The following is an 18,834-nucleotide window of genomic DNA, read 5'->3' as shown; positions in this document are numbered from 1 at the left end:
GTTACAGTAGGGGGGCAGTAGGGTTGCTGTAGGGTTACAGGTGGGCAGTAGGGTTGCTGTAGGGTTACAGGGAGGCAGTAGGGTTACAGGGTTGCAGTAGGGTTACAGGGGGCAGTAGGGTTGCTGTAGGGTTACAGGGAGGCAGTAGGGTTACAGGGGGGCAGTAGGGTTACAGGGGGCAGTAGGGTTACGGGGGTTGCAGTAGGGTTACGGGGGTTGCAGTAGGGTTACAGAGGGGCAGCAGGGTTACGGGGGTTGCAGCAGGGTTACAGGGGGGGGCAGTAGGGTTACAGGGGGGGCAGTAGGGTTACAGGGGGGGCAGTAGGGTTACAGGGGGGCAGTAGGGTTACAGGGGGGGGGCAGTAGGGTTACAGGGGGGGGGGCAGTAGGGTTACAGGGGGGGCAGTAGGGTTACAGGGGGGGCAGTAGGGTTACAACTTCTTCAGTCTGCTGTACTGGTCTCTCTTGCTGCGCTCCCCGGCCCAGGTACTGCTCTTCAGTCTGAACTTCCTCAGGTCCTCTTTAAAGTCCTGGTGGTGCATGGGCCGGTACCCCTGGGGCTCACACCGCATCTACACAGAGAGAGACCAGTTACAACATGCATACAGCCAGCCAGCTTTGGCAATATGTACATTGTTACATCAGGCCAATAAAGTGAAGTGAATTGAGATAAACTCATTTATTCTAACTGGTCACCTTAATGAGGCAGTGAATGAACAGAGAAAGAAAGCACGCAGGGAATTCTAAGCAATTAGAAAACACATTCGAATTGAAATACCTATTACAATTTGGCTAAAACTAATTGAATGCATTATTGAACCAATTGCACATTATGGCAGTGAGGTGTGGGGTCCACTTACAAAACAAGATTTCACCCAATTGAAACCCTGCAGGGCAGAATTAGGCCAATATCCACAGATAATAAAAACATCTCAAATACAGTGACCCCTTCACTTATCATTCCCAATCCCTGCAATGCCAAGAGCTGAGCAAAGTCCCCACATCCAGCTGGTCCTGAGTTCACAAACCTGTTCTACTAACGCACTGAAACATCAGTCCCCTCATCCAGCTGGTCCTGGGGCTGAGTTCACTAACCTGTTCTACTAACACACTGAAGCCTCAGTCCCCTCATCCAGCTGGTCCTGGGGCTGAGTTCACTAACCTGTTCTCCTAACACACTGAAGCCTCAGTCCCCTCATCCAGCTGGTCCTGGGGCTGAGTTCACTAACCTGTTCTACTAACACACTGAAGCCTCAGTCCCCTCATCCAGCTGGTCCTGGGGCTGAGTTCACTAACCTGTTCTACTAACACACTGAGGTCTCAGTCCCCTCATCCAGCTGGTCCTGGGGCTGAGTTCACTAACCTGTTCTACTAACACACTGAAGCCTCAGTCCCCTCATCCAGCTGGACCTGGGGCTGAGTTCACTAACCTGTTCTACTAACACATTGAAGCCTCAGTCCCCTCATCCAGCTGGTCCTGGGGCTGAGTTCACTAACCTGTCTACTAACACACTGAAGCCTCAGTCCCCTCATCCAGCTGGTCCTGGGGCTGAGTTCACTAACCTGTTCTACTAACACACTGAAGCCTCAGTCCCCTCATCCAGCTGGTCCTGGGGCTGAGTTCACTAACCTGTTCTAATAACACACTGAAGCCTCAGTCCCCTCATCCAGCTGGACCTGGGGCTGAGTTCACAAACCTGTTCTACTAACACACTGAAGCCTCAGTCCCCTCATCCAGCTGGTCCTGGGGCTGAGTTCACTAACCTGTTCTCCTAACACACTGAAGCCTCAGTCCCCTCATCCAGCTGGTCCTGGGGCTGAGTTCACTAACCCGTTCTACTAACACACTGAAGCCTCAGTCCCCTCATCCAGCTGGTCCTGGGGCTGAGTTCACTAACCTGTTCTAATAACACACTGAAGCCTCAGTCCCCTCATCCAGCTGGTCCTGAGTTCACTAACCTGTTCTACTAACACACTGAAGCCTCAGTCCCCTCATCCAGCTGGTCCTGGGGCTGAGTTCACTAACCTGTTCTACTAACACACTGAAGCCTCAGTCCCCTCATCCAGCTGGTCCTGGGGCTGAGTTCACTAACCTGTTCTACTAACACACTGAAGCCTCAGGACCAGAACATCCAATCAATCAGAATAAAACAAATTACAACACAGTCAAAACAAAACTACATTAGTTATTGGGAAACAAACAACGCAGTGCTGTCTGGCTCTAAATTGACAGTACACCGTGGCTAACTATTTGACCATGATTAGTGATGAGAAGCACAGACTCAGTGAGCAAAGGCTTTCCATCGAGAAGGGTAGACACATGAAAACATGACTTCATGTAGAGGAAAGGGCGTGCAACCACTGCACCACAGCAGAACCTGGCTCCCTGTAGAGGAAAGGCTGTCCAACCACTGCACCACAGCAGAACCTGGCTCCCTGTAGAGGAAAGGGCGTGCAACCACTGCACCACAGCAGAACCTGGCTCCCTGTAGAGGAAAGGCTGTCCAACCACTGCACCACAGCAGAACCTGGCTCCCTGTAGAGGAAAGGCTGTCCAACCACTGCACCACAGCAGAACCTGGCTCCCTGTAGAGGAAAGGCTGTCCAACCACTGCACCACAGCAGAACCTGGCTCCCCTGTAGAGGAAAGGCTGTGCAACCACTGCACAACAGCAGAACCTGGCTTCCTGTAGAGGAAAGGCTGTGCAACCACTGCACCACAGCAGAACCTGGCTCCCTGTAGAGGAAAGGCTGTCCAACCACTGCACCACAGCAGAACCTGGCTCCCTGTAGAGGAAAGGGCGTGCAACCACTGCACCACAGCAGAACCTGAGACAGAGCTGCATTTCCTGACAAAATGTCAAATTTACAATTAGAGACTGTCATTTCCCCAAATTTGAAACCCTTATTCAAGGTTTCAAAGACCTCTCTGATGAGGATAGGCTACCTGTCCTGTTGGGGAGGACGCAGAGAGCTGTGGGTTGGCAGCGCACTACATTGCTGCCTGCCATAAGTTGAGGGACAGAGACTGACAGACCAATCAACCTGCCAATCTATCGAATAGAATCTACAGATTGCCTGTTGAAGATCAATACTTTTACTAAGAGTATTAATATATTAGTAATTGACTGACCCGGTCTCTCCAGATCAATACTTTTACTAAGAGTATTAGTATATTAGTAACTGACTGACCCGGTCTCTCCAGATCAATACTTTTACTAAGAGTATTAGTATATTAGTAACTGACTGACCCGGTCTCTCCAGATCAATACTTTAACTAAGAGTATTAGTATATTAGTAATTGACTGACCAGGTCTCTCCAGATCTCCTAACATCAATACTTTAACTAAGAGTATTAGTATATTAGTAACTGACTGACCCGGTCTCTCCAGATCAATACTTTAACTAAGAGTATTAGTATATTAGTAACTGACTGACCCGGTCTCTCCAGATCAATACTTTAACTAAGAGTATTAGTATATTAGTAATTGACTGACCCGGTCTCTCCAGATCTAACAGTACTATTTATAGGGTGAATTTTAGATCAATGTTCTGCATTTTCAGGCATCCCTGAACCTAAGACCAGAACCAGACTACCTGAGGTCAATACCAAAATAAATGGTCTATTGATTCTGTATCCTCACAACAACATCTGCAGAGCTTTGATGATTTTATGCCCCAAATATTCAACATTTTGTTGGTGGCAAGAATTCTATAAAATAATTTTAGCTTAAAAGCACGAAGTCTTGAATCTTGCGTTGACATATAAAACAACCCATACCCTGTACCATGGAATCGGTGCATCAAAAACCTCGTCCCAACTATTTTACAATCTGTATGGCCCAGCTGGCAACATCCTGGTCCTCAAAGAAACTGGATTACTTTCCTATCGATGCTATCTTTATCCTCCTCCAGTATTGATCCTTTATATTGGGCAGACAGACCAGTTCCCTCCCTCCTCCCACCTGCCTCCTCCAGTATTGATCCTGTCTGCTGTAGACAGATGACCTGGTGGTGCTGTCTCCTAGGGAGGGTCTGCAGTCTCCCACTGAGGAGGGTCTGCCGTCTCCCACTGAGGAGGGTCTGCCGTCTCCCACTGAGGAGGGTCTGCCGTCTCCCACTGAGGAGGGTCTGCTGTAGACAGATGACCTGGTGCTGCCGTCTCCCACTGAGGAGGGTCTGCCGTCTCCCACTGAGGAGGGTCTGCCGTCTCCCACTGAGGAGGGTCTGCTGTAGACAGATGACCTGGTGCTGCCGTCTCCCACTGAGGAGGGTCTGCCGTCTCCCACTGAGGAGGGTCTGCCGTCTCCCACTGAGGAGGGTCTGCCGTCTCCCACTGAGGAGGGTCTGCCGTCTCCCACTGAGGAGGGTCTGCCGTCTCCCACTGAGGAGGCTCTGCCGTCTCTCACTAAGGAGGGTCTGCCGTCTCCCACTAAGGAGGGTCTGCTGTCTCCCACTAAGGAGGGTCTGCTGTAGACAGATGACCTGGTGCTGCCGTCTCCCACTGAGGAGGGTCTGCCGTCTCCCACTAAGGAGGGTCTGCCGTCTCCCACTGAGGAGGGTCTGCCGTCTCCCACTGAGGAGGGTCTGCCGTCTCCCACTAAGGAGGGTCTGCCGTCTCCCACTGAGGAGGGTCTGCTGTAGACAGATGACCTGGTGCTGCCGTCTCCCACTGAGGAGGGTCTGCCGTCTCCCACTAAGGAGGGTCTGCCGTCTCCCACTGAGGAGGGTCTGCTGTAGACAGATGACCTGGTGCTGCCGTCTCCCACCGAGGAGGGTCTGCCGTCTCCCACTGAGGAGGGTCTGCCGTCTCCCACTGAGGAGGGTCTGCTGTAGACAGATGACCTGGTGCTGCCGTCTCCCACCGAGGAGGGTCTGCCGTCTCCCACCGAGGAGGGTCTGCCGTCTCCCACCGAGGAGGGTCTGCCGTCTCCCACCGAGGGTCTGCCGTCTCCCACTAAGGAGGGTCTGCTGTAGACAGATGACCTGGTGCTGCAGTCTCCCACTGAGGAGGGTCTGCCGTCTCCCACTGAGGAGGGTCTGCCGTCTCCCACTGAGGAGGGTCTGCCGTCTCCCACTGAGGAGGGTCTGCCGTCTCCCACTGAGGAGGGTCTGCCGTCTCCCACTGAGGAGGGTCTGCCGTCTCCCACTGAGGAGGGTCTGCCGTCTCCCACTGAGGAGGGTCTGCCGTCTCCCACTGAGGAGGGTCTGCCGTCTCCCACTGAGGCGGGTCTGCTGTAGACAGATGACCTGGTGCTGCCGTCTCCCACCGAGGAGGGTCTGCCGTCTCCCACCGAGGAGGGTCTGCCGTCTCCCACCGAGGAGGGTCTGCTGTAGACAGATGACCTGGTGCTACTGTCTCCCACTAAGGAGGGTCTGCCGTCTCCCACTGAGGAGGGTCTGCTGTCTCCCACTAAGGAGGGTCTGCAGTCTCCCACTAAGGAGGGTCTGCAGTCTCCCACTAAGGAGGGTCTGCTGTCTCCCACTAAGGAGGGTCTGCTGTAGACAGATGACCTGGTGCTGCCGTCTCCCACTGAGGAGGGTCTGCAGTCTCCCACTGAGGAGGGTCTGCAGTCTCCCACTGAGGAGGGTCTGCAGTCTCCCACCGAGGAGGGTCTGCAGTCTCCCACCGAGGAGGGTCTGCAGTCTCCCACCGAGGAGGGTCTGCCGTCTCCCACCGAGGAGGGTCTGCAGTCTCCCACCGAGGAGGGTCTGCAGTCTCCCACTGAGGAGGGTCTGCAGTCTCCCACTGAGGAGGGTCTGCAGTCTCCCACTAAGGAGGGTCTGCAGTCTCCCACTGAGGAGGGTCTGCCGTCTCCCACTGAGGAGGGTCTGCCGTCTCCCACTGAGGGTCTGCAGTCTCCCACTGAGGAGGGTCTGCAGTCTCCCACTGAGGAGGGTCTGCAGTCTCCCACTGAGGAGGGTCTGCAGTCTCCCACTAAGGAGAAGTTACAGCAGCACCTAAATCATCTGCACAGGTTCTGTCAGACCTGGGCTCTGACCGTTTATCTAAAAAAATATATATTCCAAAATATATTCAATTTTTTTTTCTGGAAATCAGGATGACAAATATAAATTGTATTTGGACACAGTTCTATTAAAACACACCAAAACCGACTAAATATCAGCAACACAAGTAGCTTTCACAAGGCTGTGAACGAGCTGAGAGACAAAGCAAGAAGAGCATTCTATGCCATTCAAAGGAACATTAAATTAGAAATTCCAATTAGAATCTGGCTCAACATTTTCATATCAGTTATAGAACCAGTTGCTCTGTATGGCAGTGAGGTATGGGGTCCAATCTCTAATAATGTATTTACCAAAAGGGACAAACATCCAAACGAAGTACTGCAGACTGTGTTGGAAGGACAAAGAAACCTTCCAAATAACTAATGTAGATCAGAATTGGACCCAAACCCACACTTCATACATATAGAAAAAAGGAGACATCACATTTTACAACCATCTAAAAACAAGTGACCCCAAAACATTCCATCACACAGCTCTACAATGTCAAGAGATGAAACAAGAGAGAAGTCCCCTCAGCCAGCTGGTTCTGAGGCTCAGTTCACCAACCCAAACCAACCCCATAGAGACTCAGGACAGCACTCAGCCAGCTGGTTCTGAGGCTCAGTTCACCAACCCAAACCAACCCCATAGAGACTCAGGACAGCACTCAGCCAGCTGGTTCTGAGGCTCAGTTCACCAACCCAAACCAACCCCATAGAGACCGGTCGTCACAGACCAACCTGGCTGCCCAGAGAGGACATTTTTACATTGCGTCTAACACACTGAGGCCCCGTCGACGCTGTATCCTAACTACGTGTCTTTTGTTATAGAAATAAATATGACATGGCTGCATGGTAATGATCATTTCAATGAGCACACCTCTGATTCTAAAGATCAAAACGTTTTGTCATCTATGATTGTGTTTTACCCGGAAGTGATGGAAGAACTCTTGGTAGCCTCCCTTGAGGACGTAGAGTTCTGGGTAGTGCAGGTTAGGGTACTCGTTCATCGCCCTGTCCCTCCTACGTACGAAACGACACATCCCGGGCCCTCGCTCTGAGGAAAACTCACAGTGGAAGACGAGGAGGACCCTGTGGTCAGGGGAGAGGGGGGCGATGGGGGTGCCTAGGAGGTACTCCTCTACCTGCTCCTCCTGGTAGAGGTTCAGGGCTCCTTTGATGTGGCCCCCCTCAAACTCATACGGGTAGCGACAGTCAATCACCACGATCCTCTCGACAACATGATGCAGCTGGCCGCTCAGAGCGGACACCATCTGAGGAGGAACAGACAGGTTAGTCTCCGGTTATAGAGGATCCAGCTGGCCGCTCAGAGCAGACAGGTTATAGAGGATCCAGCTGGCCGCTCAGAGCAGACAGGTTATAGAGGATCCAGCTGGCCGCTCAGAGTAGACAGGTTAGTCTCAGGTTATAGAGGATCCAGCTGGACGCTCAGAGCGGACACCATCTGAGGAGGAACAGACAGGTTATAGAGGATCCAGCTGGCCGCTCAGAGCAGACAGGTTAGTCTCAGGTTATAGAGGATCCAGCTGGACGCTCAGAGCGGACACCATCTGAGGAGGAACAGACAGGTTATAGAGGATCCAGCTGGCCGCTCAGAGCAGACAGGTTAGTCTCAGGTTATAGAGGATCCAGCTGGACGCTCAGAGCAGACAGGTTAGTCTCAGGTTATAGAGGATCCAGCTGGACGCTCAGAGCGGACACCATCTGAGGAACAGACAGGTTAGTCCCAGGTTATAGAGGATCCAGCTGGACGCTCAGACACCACCAGAAGGAACAGGCAGACAGACACCACCAGAAGGAACAGGCAGACAGACACCACCAGAAGGAACAGGCAGACAGACACCACCAGAAGGAACAGGCAGACAGACACCACCAGAAAGAACAGACAGACAGACACCACCCGAGGAACAGACAGACAGACACCACCCGAGGAACAGACAGACAGACACCACCCGAGGAACAGACAGACAGACACCACCAGAAGGAACAGGCAGACAGACACCACCAGAAGGAACAGACACAGACACCACCAGAAGGAACAGACAGACAGACACCACCCGAGGAACAGACAGACAGACACCACCAGAAGGAACAGACAGACAGACACCACCAGAAGGAACAGACAGACACCACCCGAGGAACAGACAGACAGACACCACCCGAGGAACAGACAGACAGACACCACCCGAGGAACAGACAGACAGACACCACCCGAGGAACAGACAGACAGACACCACCCGAGGAACAGACAGACACCACCCGAGGAACAGACAGACACCACCCGAGGAACAGACAGACACCACCCGAGGAACAGACAGAGACCCTCTGAGGAACAGACAGAGACCCTCTGAGGAACAGACAGAGACCCTCTGAGGAACAGACAGAGACCCTCTGAGGAACAGACAGAGACCCTCTGAGGAATAGACAGAGACCCTCTGAGGAACAGACAGAGACCCTCTGAGGAACAGACAGACAGAGACCCTCTGAGGAACAGACAGAGACCCTCTGAGGAACAGACAGACAGACACCACCAGAAGGAATAGACAGACATGTTTGTCCCAGTTCTAGATCCTCTCGACAAGAGGTCAATCTAAAGCATATTAATATAACAGGATTTGATTAGAGCTTTAAGCAGCATGAACATTCAAGCCTGATGCCTGATGACACACACACAGTGGGGCAGAAAAGTATTTAGTCAGCCACCAATTGTGCAAGTTCTACCACTTAAAAAGATGAGAGGCCTGTAATTTTCATCATAGGTACACTTCAACTATGACAGACAAAATGAGAAGAAAAATATCCAGAAAATCACATTGTAGGATTTGTAATGAATTTATTTGCAAATTATGCTGGAAAATAAGTATTTTATAAGATTTTTTTTCTCTAAAAAAATTAAAAACAGTTTCTCGCTTTGTCATTATGGGGTATTGTGTGTAGATAGAAAATAAATTATATTTAATCTATTTTTTTTTACCCCAAAGATAAAAGGCTTTGACTTCAGGCCAAAAAGTATATCCTTTGCTGTGTTTTTTTTGCAGTATTAGTTTAGTACCTTGTTGTATACAAGATTATTATTCTGTATATTTGTACTCAGGGAAACATGAGGCCATTGGTGACAGTGACTGAGCTGACAGTGTCTATCAGTACAATGTTGTTGATCCGTCCATCACAGCCATTGAACTACGTTTTAAAAATCACCAACGGCCTCATGGCTCCCTGAACAGTGTCCGTCCTGTTCTGCAGTTCATAAGGTCGCCTATCTTGGTGTCTGGGTGGTTTAATACAATACTTGACCATAAAGAGATATTCACTGTCTGATTTGTTACCCATCTACCAAATCACTGCCCTTCTGAGGCTTTTCAAAAGATCCCTGGACTTTATCGTTAAGTCTGTGCATGAAATGCAATACTTAACTGAGGGACGTTACGGACGGACGTATGTATGTGTGTATGTGTGTGTGTATTACAGATGTATAGATGTATGTATAGATAGATGTGTGTATGTGTGTATGTATGTGTGTGTGTGTATGTATAGATAGATGTATGTATGTGTGTGTATGTATAGATAGATGTATGTGTGTGTATGTATGTATATATAGATAGGTGTGTATGTATGCATGCGCGTGTGTGTGTGTGTATGTATGTATGTATGTGTGTATGTATTACAGATGTATAGATGTATGTATAGATAGATAGATGTATGTATGTATGTGCATGTATAGATAGATGTATGTATGTATGCATGCATGTGTATGTATGTATGTATAGATAGATGTGTGTATGTATGCACGTGTGTGTGTGTGTGTGTGTGTGTATATGTGGGACAGAGGAAGGAGTAGTCATTCAAAGAAATACATGTCAACCCCTATCATTGAAGATGCCAAATTTGACTCCTGAACAGAATTTTGGCTCGCCTAAACAAAAGGGGCTGAATACTCATGCAATGATCATTTTAGTTATTATCCCCCAAAAAAATGATCTTCCACTGACCCAGTATATTTTGTGTAGATCGTTGACAAATCTATTTTTAATCCCAATTTGTAAAAATAAACTGTGAAGAAATCCACAGGCAAGGCACAGTAGCTTTTCCATACAGCATCTTAAATACAGCATGACCTCTCCCCAACTGCTGCTCTTATATCTCCCAGATATAGGACAAACACTTCAAAAACTTATCACCATTCATTTTTTGACTGCCATTTATTTATTATGGCAACCATGTGTGTGTGTGATGTATTCAATACCCTTCCACTCAAGCAATTACCACGAGCCCGTCCTCCCAATTAAAAGGTGCCACCAACCTCCTTTGGCTGATATGATAACATTTTACATTGGGGGGGGGGGGGGGCAGCTAAACACTGGTCCTCACCAACTCAGGTAAAGGGACAGAACAAGCTATCGTGGGAAAGAAATGAAAGGGTGACTGTCCCTCACCATCTCAGGAGTGATGTATTTGAGGTCCTGGTGTTTTCCCTCCACGGTAGACAGGGCGAAGGATTTGGTGAAATCTCCAATCAGCTCCTTGTCCAGCAGCTTCTCAATCTCTGTGTGGTTACAGAATGATTTGGAGCGCTGTATGTGGCGCTCAGAACACACCTGGATGGCGGGAGAGAGAGGGGGGAGGGGGGGGGGGGGGTAATTTCAGGGGCTCATGTAGAGTAACAGCCAGAGTTTGTACAGAGCTTTCAGATTGTGTTCACACCCCTAGACATTTTCCACAGTTTGATTGTGTTACAAAGTGGGATTAAAATGGATTTCCCCCCCTTTTGCCCTCAGAACAGACTCAATTCGTCGGGACATGGACTCTACAAGGTGTTGAAAGCGTTCCACAGGGATGCTGGTCCATGTTGACTCCAATACTTCCCACAGTTGTGTCAAGTTGGCTGGATGTCCTTTGGGTGGTGGACCATTCTTGAAACACACAGGAAACTGTTTAGCGTGAAAAACTCAGCAGCGTTGCAGTTTGACACACTGGTGTGCCTGGCACCTACTACCATACCCCGTTCAAAGACACTTAAATATTTTGTCTTGTCCATTCCCGCTCTGAATGACACACATACACAATCCATGTCTCAATTGCCTCAAGGTTTAAACATCCTTCCTTTATCCCGTCTCCTCCCCTTCATCTACACTGACTGAAGTGGATTTAACAAGTAACATCAATAAGGGATCATTATTTTACCTGGAAAAGCATGTCCTTAAATTCGCAATAACATCTGCTAAACATGTGTTTGTGACCAATAACATGTGATTTGGATTCACCTGGTCAGTCTGTCATGAAAAGAGCAGATGTTCCTCATGTTTTGTCCACTCAGTGTATCTTGATTAGACAAGAATTCAACCCCCCTGAGTCAATACATGTCTGTCACCTGTGGCAGTGATTACAGCTGTGAGTCTTTCTGGGTAAGTCTTCAAGAGCTTTCGACAACCCGGATTGTGCAACATTTGACCATTACTCTTTTCCAAACTCAGTGGGAGTCTGCAGTGGATGGTAAACCTGTTCTTTAGGCCAGTACTGTTTTATCGCTGGGTTCTTCTTTTTGTCATGTCTGTGCATGGAGAGGATGTCCCTGGTCCCAACTATTGCGTACTGCAGGGTAGATTGGGGCGGCAGGGTAGCCTAGTGGTTAGAGCGTTGGACTAGTAACCACAAGGTTGCAAGTTCAAACCCCCGAGCTGACAAGGTACAAATCTGTCGTTCTGCCCCTGAACAGGCAGTTAACCCACTGTTCCTAGGCTGTCATTGAAAATAAGAATGTGTTTTTAACCGACTTGCCTGGTTAAATTAAGGTAAAAAAAAAAAAATTTAAAGATTGAGAAATTCAGTCACTGGATGTTTTGGATAGCCTTCAAGCTCATCTACCTGCTGATAGGCGAGACAAGTTGGTCGGGTTTGATTCTGAGTTTTCCAGTGTTGTTTTCTGATACACCTACAAACTTAATAGAACACAATATTGAAAAAGTATTTGGTTATGAGTTTCGGCCTGCGTAACGCACTTGTCACTTTTCAGCGCCTTATGAATTAGGGTCGTCTCCAGTCTGGTCGGGTGTTTATCGATGTCATAGTTTATGAAGATACTTGGGAGGAGCATCTGTACCGTATTCGACCGGCAGGATGTGGGTCGCCTCACTATCAATCTGGCTAAGTGTGAGGTTTGCTCAGGCGACCGTTACGTACCTTGGCGAGGTGGTTGAGCAGGGGCTACAGTGGTAGCTATTGAGGCTTTTCCACCGCCAACTACTAAATAGGAACTGATGCGCTTCTTGGAAATGATCGGTTATTAGCGTAGTTTCTGTGGAAACTTCTCTATTTGCTGAAAGTGAAGGCGGTTGTACACCTGGTCTTCTCTCTTGTCAACAGGCTTTTGAAGATGCTTACCTCAACCCCGGTGCTCGCTGCTCCTTGAGGAGAAGCCAGTCACGTGGGTCCTGCTGCAGATGTGTCCGGTGTTGAGAGGCCTGTTCGTTTCTTTTCCAAAAAGTTTAACCCTTATCAGTTGAACGACTCAGTTGTGGAAAAAGAAGCCCAAGCACTCATATGGGCGCTACGACACGTCAAAGTGTATGTCGAGCGGGAGTAGTACCTATTGCGGTCTACACCGACCATAACCCTCTCACCTTCTTGAGGGCTATGATGTGTCCTAACCAGAGGAAAATGAGATGGTGTTTGTTTTTCCAGGCATTCCATGTCGTTGTGCGGCACATCAGGGGAACTGATAATGTCCTCGCTGACGCGCTCTCTCGTGTGCCCCGTTCCTGAACGCGTTGATCGGTGGACACACGTTCTTATACACGTTGTCCCCAAGGGTGTGTGAGTCATCCACTGTTTGTTTTGTGTTGTCCAGTCACTCCGGTCTTCTGTTCCCTGCTGTCCATTGTCTGTGTTGTCCAGTCACTCCGGTCTTCTGTTCCCTGCTGTCCATTGTCTGTGTTGTCCAGTCACTCCGGTCTTCTGTTCCCTGCTGTCCATTGTCTGTGTTGTCCAGTCACTCCGGTCTTCTGTTCCCTGCTGTCCATTGTCTGTGTTGTCCAGTCACTCCGGTCTTCTGTTCCCTGCTGCCCATTGTCTGTGTTGTCCAGTCACTCCGGTCTTCTGTTCCCTGCTGCCCATTGTCTGTGTTGTCCAGTCACTCCGGTCTTCTGTTCCCTGCTGCCCATTGTCTGTGTTGTCCAGTCACTCCGGTCTTCTGTTCCCTGCTGCCCATTGTCTGTGTTGTCCAGTCACTCCGGTCTTCTGTTCCCTGCTGCCCATTGTCTGTGTTGTCCAGTCACTCCGGTCTTCTGTTCCCTGCTGTCCATTGTCTGTGTTGTCCAGTCACTCCGGTCTTCTGTTCCCTGCTGCCCATTGTCTGTGTTGTCCAGTCACTCCGGTCTTCTGTTCCCTGCTGCCCATTGTCTGTGTTGTCCAGTCACTCCGGTCTTCTGTTCCCTGCTGCCCATTGTCTGTGTTGTCCAGTCACTCCGGTCTTCTGTTCCCTGCTGCCCATTGTCTGTGTTGTCCAGTCACTCCGGTCTTCTGTTCCCTGCTGTCCATTGTCTGTGTTGTCCAGTCACTCCGGTCTTCTGTTCCCTGCTGTCCATTGTCTGTGTTGTCCAGTCACTCCGGTCTTCTGTTCCCTGCTGTCCATTGTCTGTGTTGTCCAGTCACTCCGGTCTTCTGTTCCCTGCTGTCCATTGTCTGTGTTGTCCAGTCACTCCGGTCTTCTGTTCCCTGCTGTCCTCTGTGTTGTCCAGTCACTCCGGTCTTCTGTTCCTTGCTGTCCTCTGTGTTGTCCAGTCACTCCGGTCTTCTGTTCCCTGCTGTCCTCTGTGTTGTCCAGTCACTCCGGTCTTCTGTTCCCTGCTGTCCTCTGTGTTGTCCAGTCACTCCGGTCTTCTGTTCCCTGCTGTCCACCATTTTTTTCTTTCCTATTAAAAATGTTGCTTCCTGTGAGCAAAGGTTGCTGAGGTCTGGGAGGACGAGGTTGGCTGGGGCAGTTGGGTAGCGTTTACCAGAGCAGTATTGTTTGTGTTTGGTTGGTGTGGTGTTCCGGGGTCCTAGGTGGTCATGACCCTCCTACTCGGTCTGAAGAATTCTCTCTTTGCTCATTTTCCTTAATAGGGTGTCAGTGGACGAAGCCGGGTGGGTCATCAGCCAACTGGGACACACCTGGGCTCGGGTGTGTCCCGGGATAAACACGTTGACTCTCCACACAGACAAACTGTTGTTTTTGGTTGTGGCATTTTGGTACTTCTTTGTGTTCATTTGTTTTGGCACCTCTCAACACCCTTCATTATCACCATCTATGTATACATCCTCCCCCCCCACACACACACACACACACACACACTTGTTACTTGGATATAGTTGACTTTAATTAATATGTTTGTTATTTCTATATTTCTGTGTTGTCTCCCCCTTTGTTTCGAGCCGGTTCGTAACACAAGCATACCCATAACATGATGCAGCCACCATGCTTGAAAATATGGAGAGTGGTACACAGCAATGTGTTGTACTGAATTTGCCCCAAAACATAACACTTTTGTATTCAGGACAAAAAGTTATTAGAGTTGCAACATATTTTTGCAGTATTACTTTAGTGCCTTGTTGCAAATCAGGATGCATATTTTAGAGAAAAATAAATAAACATGTATTCTGTACAGGCTTCCTACTTTTTACTGTGGATTAGGTTAGTATTGTGGAGTAACCACAATATTGTTGATCCATCCTCAGTTCTCCTATCACAGCCATTAAACTCTGTTTTAAAGTTGCCATTTCCTCTCCCGGTGAAATGAGGCCATTTCCACTCCGGCAATTAAGTTAGAAAGGACGCCTGCATCTTTGTAGTGACTGGGTGCATTGATACACCATCTGAAGTGAAATTAATAACTTCATCGTGCTCAAAGGGATATTCAATGTCTGCTTTTTAATTTTTACCCATCTACCAAATCGGAGCCCTTCTTTGCGAGGCATTGGAAAACCTCCCTGGTGGTTGAATCTGTGTTTGAAATTCACTTACAGATAAGTGTATGTGTGGGGTACAGAGATGAGGTAGTCATTCACAAATCATGTTAAACACTATTATTCAGCACAGAGTGAGTCCATTCAACTTATTATTTGACTGGTTAAACAAATGTTAACTCCTGATTGTAGACTTGCCATAACAAAGGGGCTGAATACTTCAGCTTTTCATTTTTTATTCATTTGTAACAATTTTGAAAATCATAATAGCCCTGACATTATGGGGTATTGTGTGTTGGCCAGTGATGGAAAAAAATCTACTTAAATTGTAATTTGTAACAAAATGTGGAAAAAGTTGAGGTGTGTGAAAACTTTCTGAAGGACCTGAAGTTAACAAATCCAAAACATTGCAGTCAGACAAGGGAAAAAAAAACACACTGGAAAATCACTTTACATTCCAAATAACAAATCATTTTGTCATCAAGACTAGTGATTCTGTGGTTCTCCTTGCTCAAATCGGTCCCCTCAAAAAAAAACTCACCAACTGTGTAGGGGTGGAGACATTGAGCAGGAAGTACCAGGACCAGTTGACTAGGGGGTGGAGACATTAAGCAGGAAGTACTATGAGCAGGTACGTACCATATTGCTGGGAGAGCTGTCATCCTGGTCCATGGTGGTGCCACGAGTTTCTGCCAGGCTGCGTCGTCTCTTCACTCTGACCGGCGGGTTCTCGTCCTGGGGACGCTTCAGAGGTGTGCGGTTCGCCTGGCTGGGCATGGAGGGCGAGCGGAATAGACCCCGAGGCCGACAACGAACCACCGGCTGGGGAAGAGGACAAAGGACAAGTTAGTTTGATGCTACCGTGAACACTTGCTGTTTTCATCCTAGCACGGACTGTGCTGATAGTTCCTACTGAACACCGGACAGTGTCGCACTGGATAAGAGCCACAGTTAAAGGAGAAGTTTACCCAGAATCCAGTAACTACCAAGTAATTCCATACATTGAAAATTAGTTTAGTGGAGTTTGCCCTCTCCCCCCTGTATTAGTGTACTGACACAACTGTAAAAAGGGTCACTGGTCAGCGGGTCACTGGTCAGCGGGTCACTGGTCAGCGGGTCACTGGTCAGCGGGTCACTGGTCAGCGGGTCACTGGTCAGCGGGTCACGGGTCAGCGGGTCACGGGTCAGCGGGTCACTGGTCAGCGGGTCACGTAACTCATGACGTTGCTGGATGCAGGCCTCACTGCTCCAATGTCAGTGAATCCTTGTGATGGAGCCACCTACCACAGCAGTGGAGATGAGTAACCACTCTCTGGGGAACCCTTGTGATGGAGCCACCTACCACAGCAGTGGAGATGAGTAACCACTCTCTGGGGAACCCTTGTGATGGAGCCACCTACCACAGCAGTGGAGATGAGTAACCACTCTCTGGGGAACCCTTGCTACGGACAAACGTCACGTTACGCCCATCTTCACAGACGAGGGAGCTTTCAGCAGGGAAGTGAAGACAGCAATACACAAAGTAAAACCTGCAAATGTCTGATGACTGGTGGCCCCCACCACTATAGCCACAGCAGTAGCTGGACCGCAGCCCCAACACATCCCTGGTTCAACACAGATTGGTGCTGCAGCTGGACCAACACATCCCTGGTTCAACACAGACTGGTGCTGCAGATGGACCAACACAGACTGGTGCTGCAGATGGACCAACACATCCCTGGTTCAACACAGACTGGTGCTGCAGATGGACCAACACAGACTGGTGCTGCAGATGGACCAACACATCCCTGGTTCAACACAGACTGGTGCTGCAGATGGACCAACACATCCCTGGTTCAACACAGACTGGTGCTGCAGATGGACCAACACATCCCTGGTTCAACACAGACTGGTGCTGCAGATGGACCAACACAGACGGGTGCTGCAGATGGACCAACACAGACGGGTGCTGCAGATGGACCAACACATCCCTGGTTCAACACAGACTGGTGCTGCAGATGGACCAACACATCCCTGGTTCAACACAGACTGGTGCTGCAGATGGACCAACACATCCCTGGATCAACACAGACTGGTGCTGCAGATGGACCAACACATCCCTGGTTCAACACAGACTGGTGCTGCAGATGGACCAACACAGACTGGTGCTGCAGATGGACCAACACAGACTGGTGCTGCAGATGGACCAACACATCCCTGGTTCAACACAGACTGGTGCTGCAGATGGACCAACACATCCCTGGTTCAACACAGACTGGTGCTGCAGATGGACCAACACAGACTGGTGCTGCAGCTGGACCAACACATCCCTGGTTCAACACAGACTGGTGCTGCAGATGGACCAACACAGACTGGTGCTGCAGATGGACCAACACAGACTGGTGCTGCAGATGGACCAACACAGACTGGTGCTGCAGATGGACCAACACAGACTGGTGCTGCAGATGGACCAACACAGACTGGTGCTGCAGCTGTAGAAACGGTCCTCCAAAGTCCACGAATGAGGAATGTTTGTGCTGCAGAGAATTCTATTGTCTCCCCTGTCATAAATACATAGGGAACATATGCTAACCTGCAGAGCAGCCAGGTGTTAGTCCACATGATATGATGCAATGGTAATGCCACAATACGAAGACCACCAACTTCACCAACTTCAACATACCTCCACACACTACATACCTCCACACACTACAGGCATACATACCTCCACACACTACAGGCATACATACCTCCACACACTACAGGCATACATACCTCCACACACTTGCCTTGTCACCTTCTCAAACCAGACCCAGTCACTGAACTACAGTAACGGGCGCTCCAGACCCGGTCACTGAACTACAGTAACGGGCCCTCCAGACCCAGTCACTGAACTACAGTAACGGGCGCTCCAGACCCAGTCACTGAACTACAGTAACGGGCGCTCCAGACCCAGTCACTGAACTACAGTAACGGGCCCTCCAGACCCAGTCACTGAACTACAGTAACGGGCTCTCCAGACCCAGTCACTGAACTACAGTAACGGGCTCTCCAGACCCAGTCACTGAACTACAGTAACGGGCGCTCCAGACCCGGTCACTGAACTACAGTAACGGGCGCTCCAGACCCAGTCACTGAACTACAGTAACGGGCTCTCCAGACCCAGTCACTGAACTACAGTAACGGGCTCTCCAGACCCAGTCACTGAACTACAGTAACGGGCGCTCCAGACCCGGTCACTGAACTACAGTAACGGGCGCTCCAGACCCAGTCACTGAACTACAGTAACGGGCTCTCCAGACCCAGTCACTGAACTACAGTAACGGGCGCTCCAGACCCAGTCACTGAACTACAGTAACGGGCGCTTCAGACCCAGTCACTGAACTACAGTAACGGGCGCTCCAGACCCGGTCACTGAACTACAGTAACGGGCGCTCCAGACCCGGTCACTGAACTACAGTAACGGGCTCTCCAGACCCGGTCACTGAACTACAGTAACGGGCTCTCCAGACCCAGTCACTGAACTACAGTAACGGGCGCTCCAGACCCAGTCACTGAACTACAGTAACGGGCGCTCCAGACCCGGTCACTGAACTACAGTAAGGGGCGCTCCAGACCCAGTCACTGAACTACAGTAAGGGGCGCTCCAGACCCAGTCACTGAACTACAGTAAGGGGCGCTCCAGACCCGGTCACTGAACTACAGTAAGGGGCGCTCCAGACCCAGTCACTGAACTACAGTAAGGGGCGCTCCAGACCCAGTCACTGAACTACAGTAAGGGGCGCTCCAGACCCAGTCACTGAACTACAGTAACGGGCGCTCCAGACCCGGTCACTGAACTACAGTAACGGGCGCTCCAGACCCAGTCACTGAACTACAGTAACGG

At 49.7% G+C, this 18,834-nt stretch overlaps 1 protein-coding gene across 1 annotated transcript; it reads right to left on the bottom strand.

Annotated features, from left to right (window-relative positions):
• Nucleotides 1-407: 407 nt before the first annotated feature.
• On the bottom strand, nt 408-16,684 carry LOC135533374 (M-phase inducer phosphatase 1-like). Its single transcript, XM_064960718.1, has 7 exons — nt 16,633-16,684; nt 16,370-16,439; nt 16,026-16,212; nt 15,609-15,791; nt 10,463-10,624; nt 6,938-7,282; nt 408-572 (listed from the first exon to the last, which is right to left on the bottom strand). Exons 1-7 carry the CDS (start codon nt 16,682-16,684, stop codon nt 432-434), a joined length of 1,140 nt encoding a protein of 379 aa, XP_064816790.1. The 3' UTR covers nt 408-431.
• Between the last annotated feature and the right edge of the window lie 2,150 nt (nt 16,685-18,834).

This window comes from Oncorhynchus masou, unplaced genomic scaffold, assembly GCF_036934945.1.
Source record: "Oncorhynchus masou masou isolate Uvic2021 unplaced genomic scaffold, UVic_Omas_1.1 unplaced_scaffold_2344, whole genome shotgun sequence".
In the NCBI taxonomy this organism is placed as follows: domain Eukaryota; kingdom Metazoa; phylum Chordata; class Actinopteri; order Salmoniformes; family Salmonidae; genus Oncorhynchus; species Oncorhynchus masou.
This window is presented reverse-complemented; position numbering and strand designations above follow the sequence as displayed.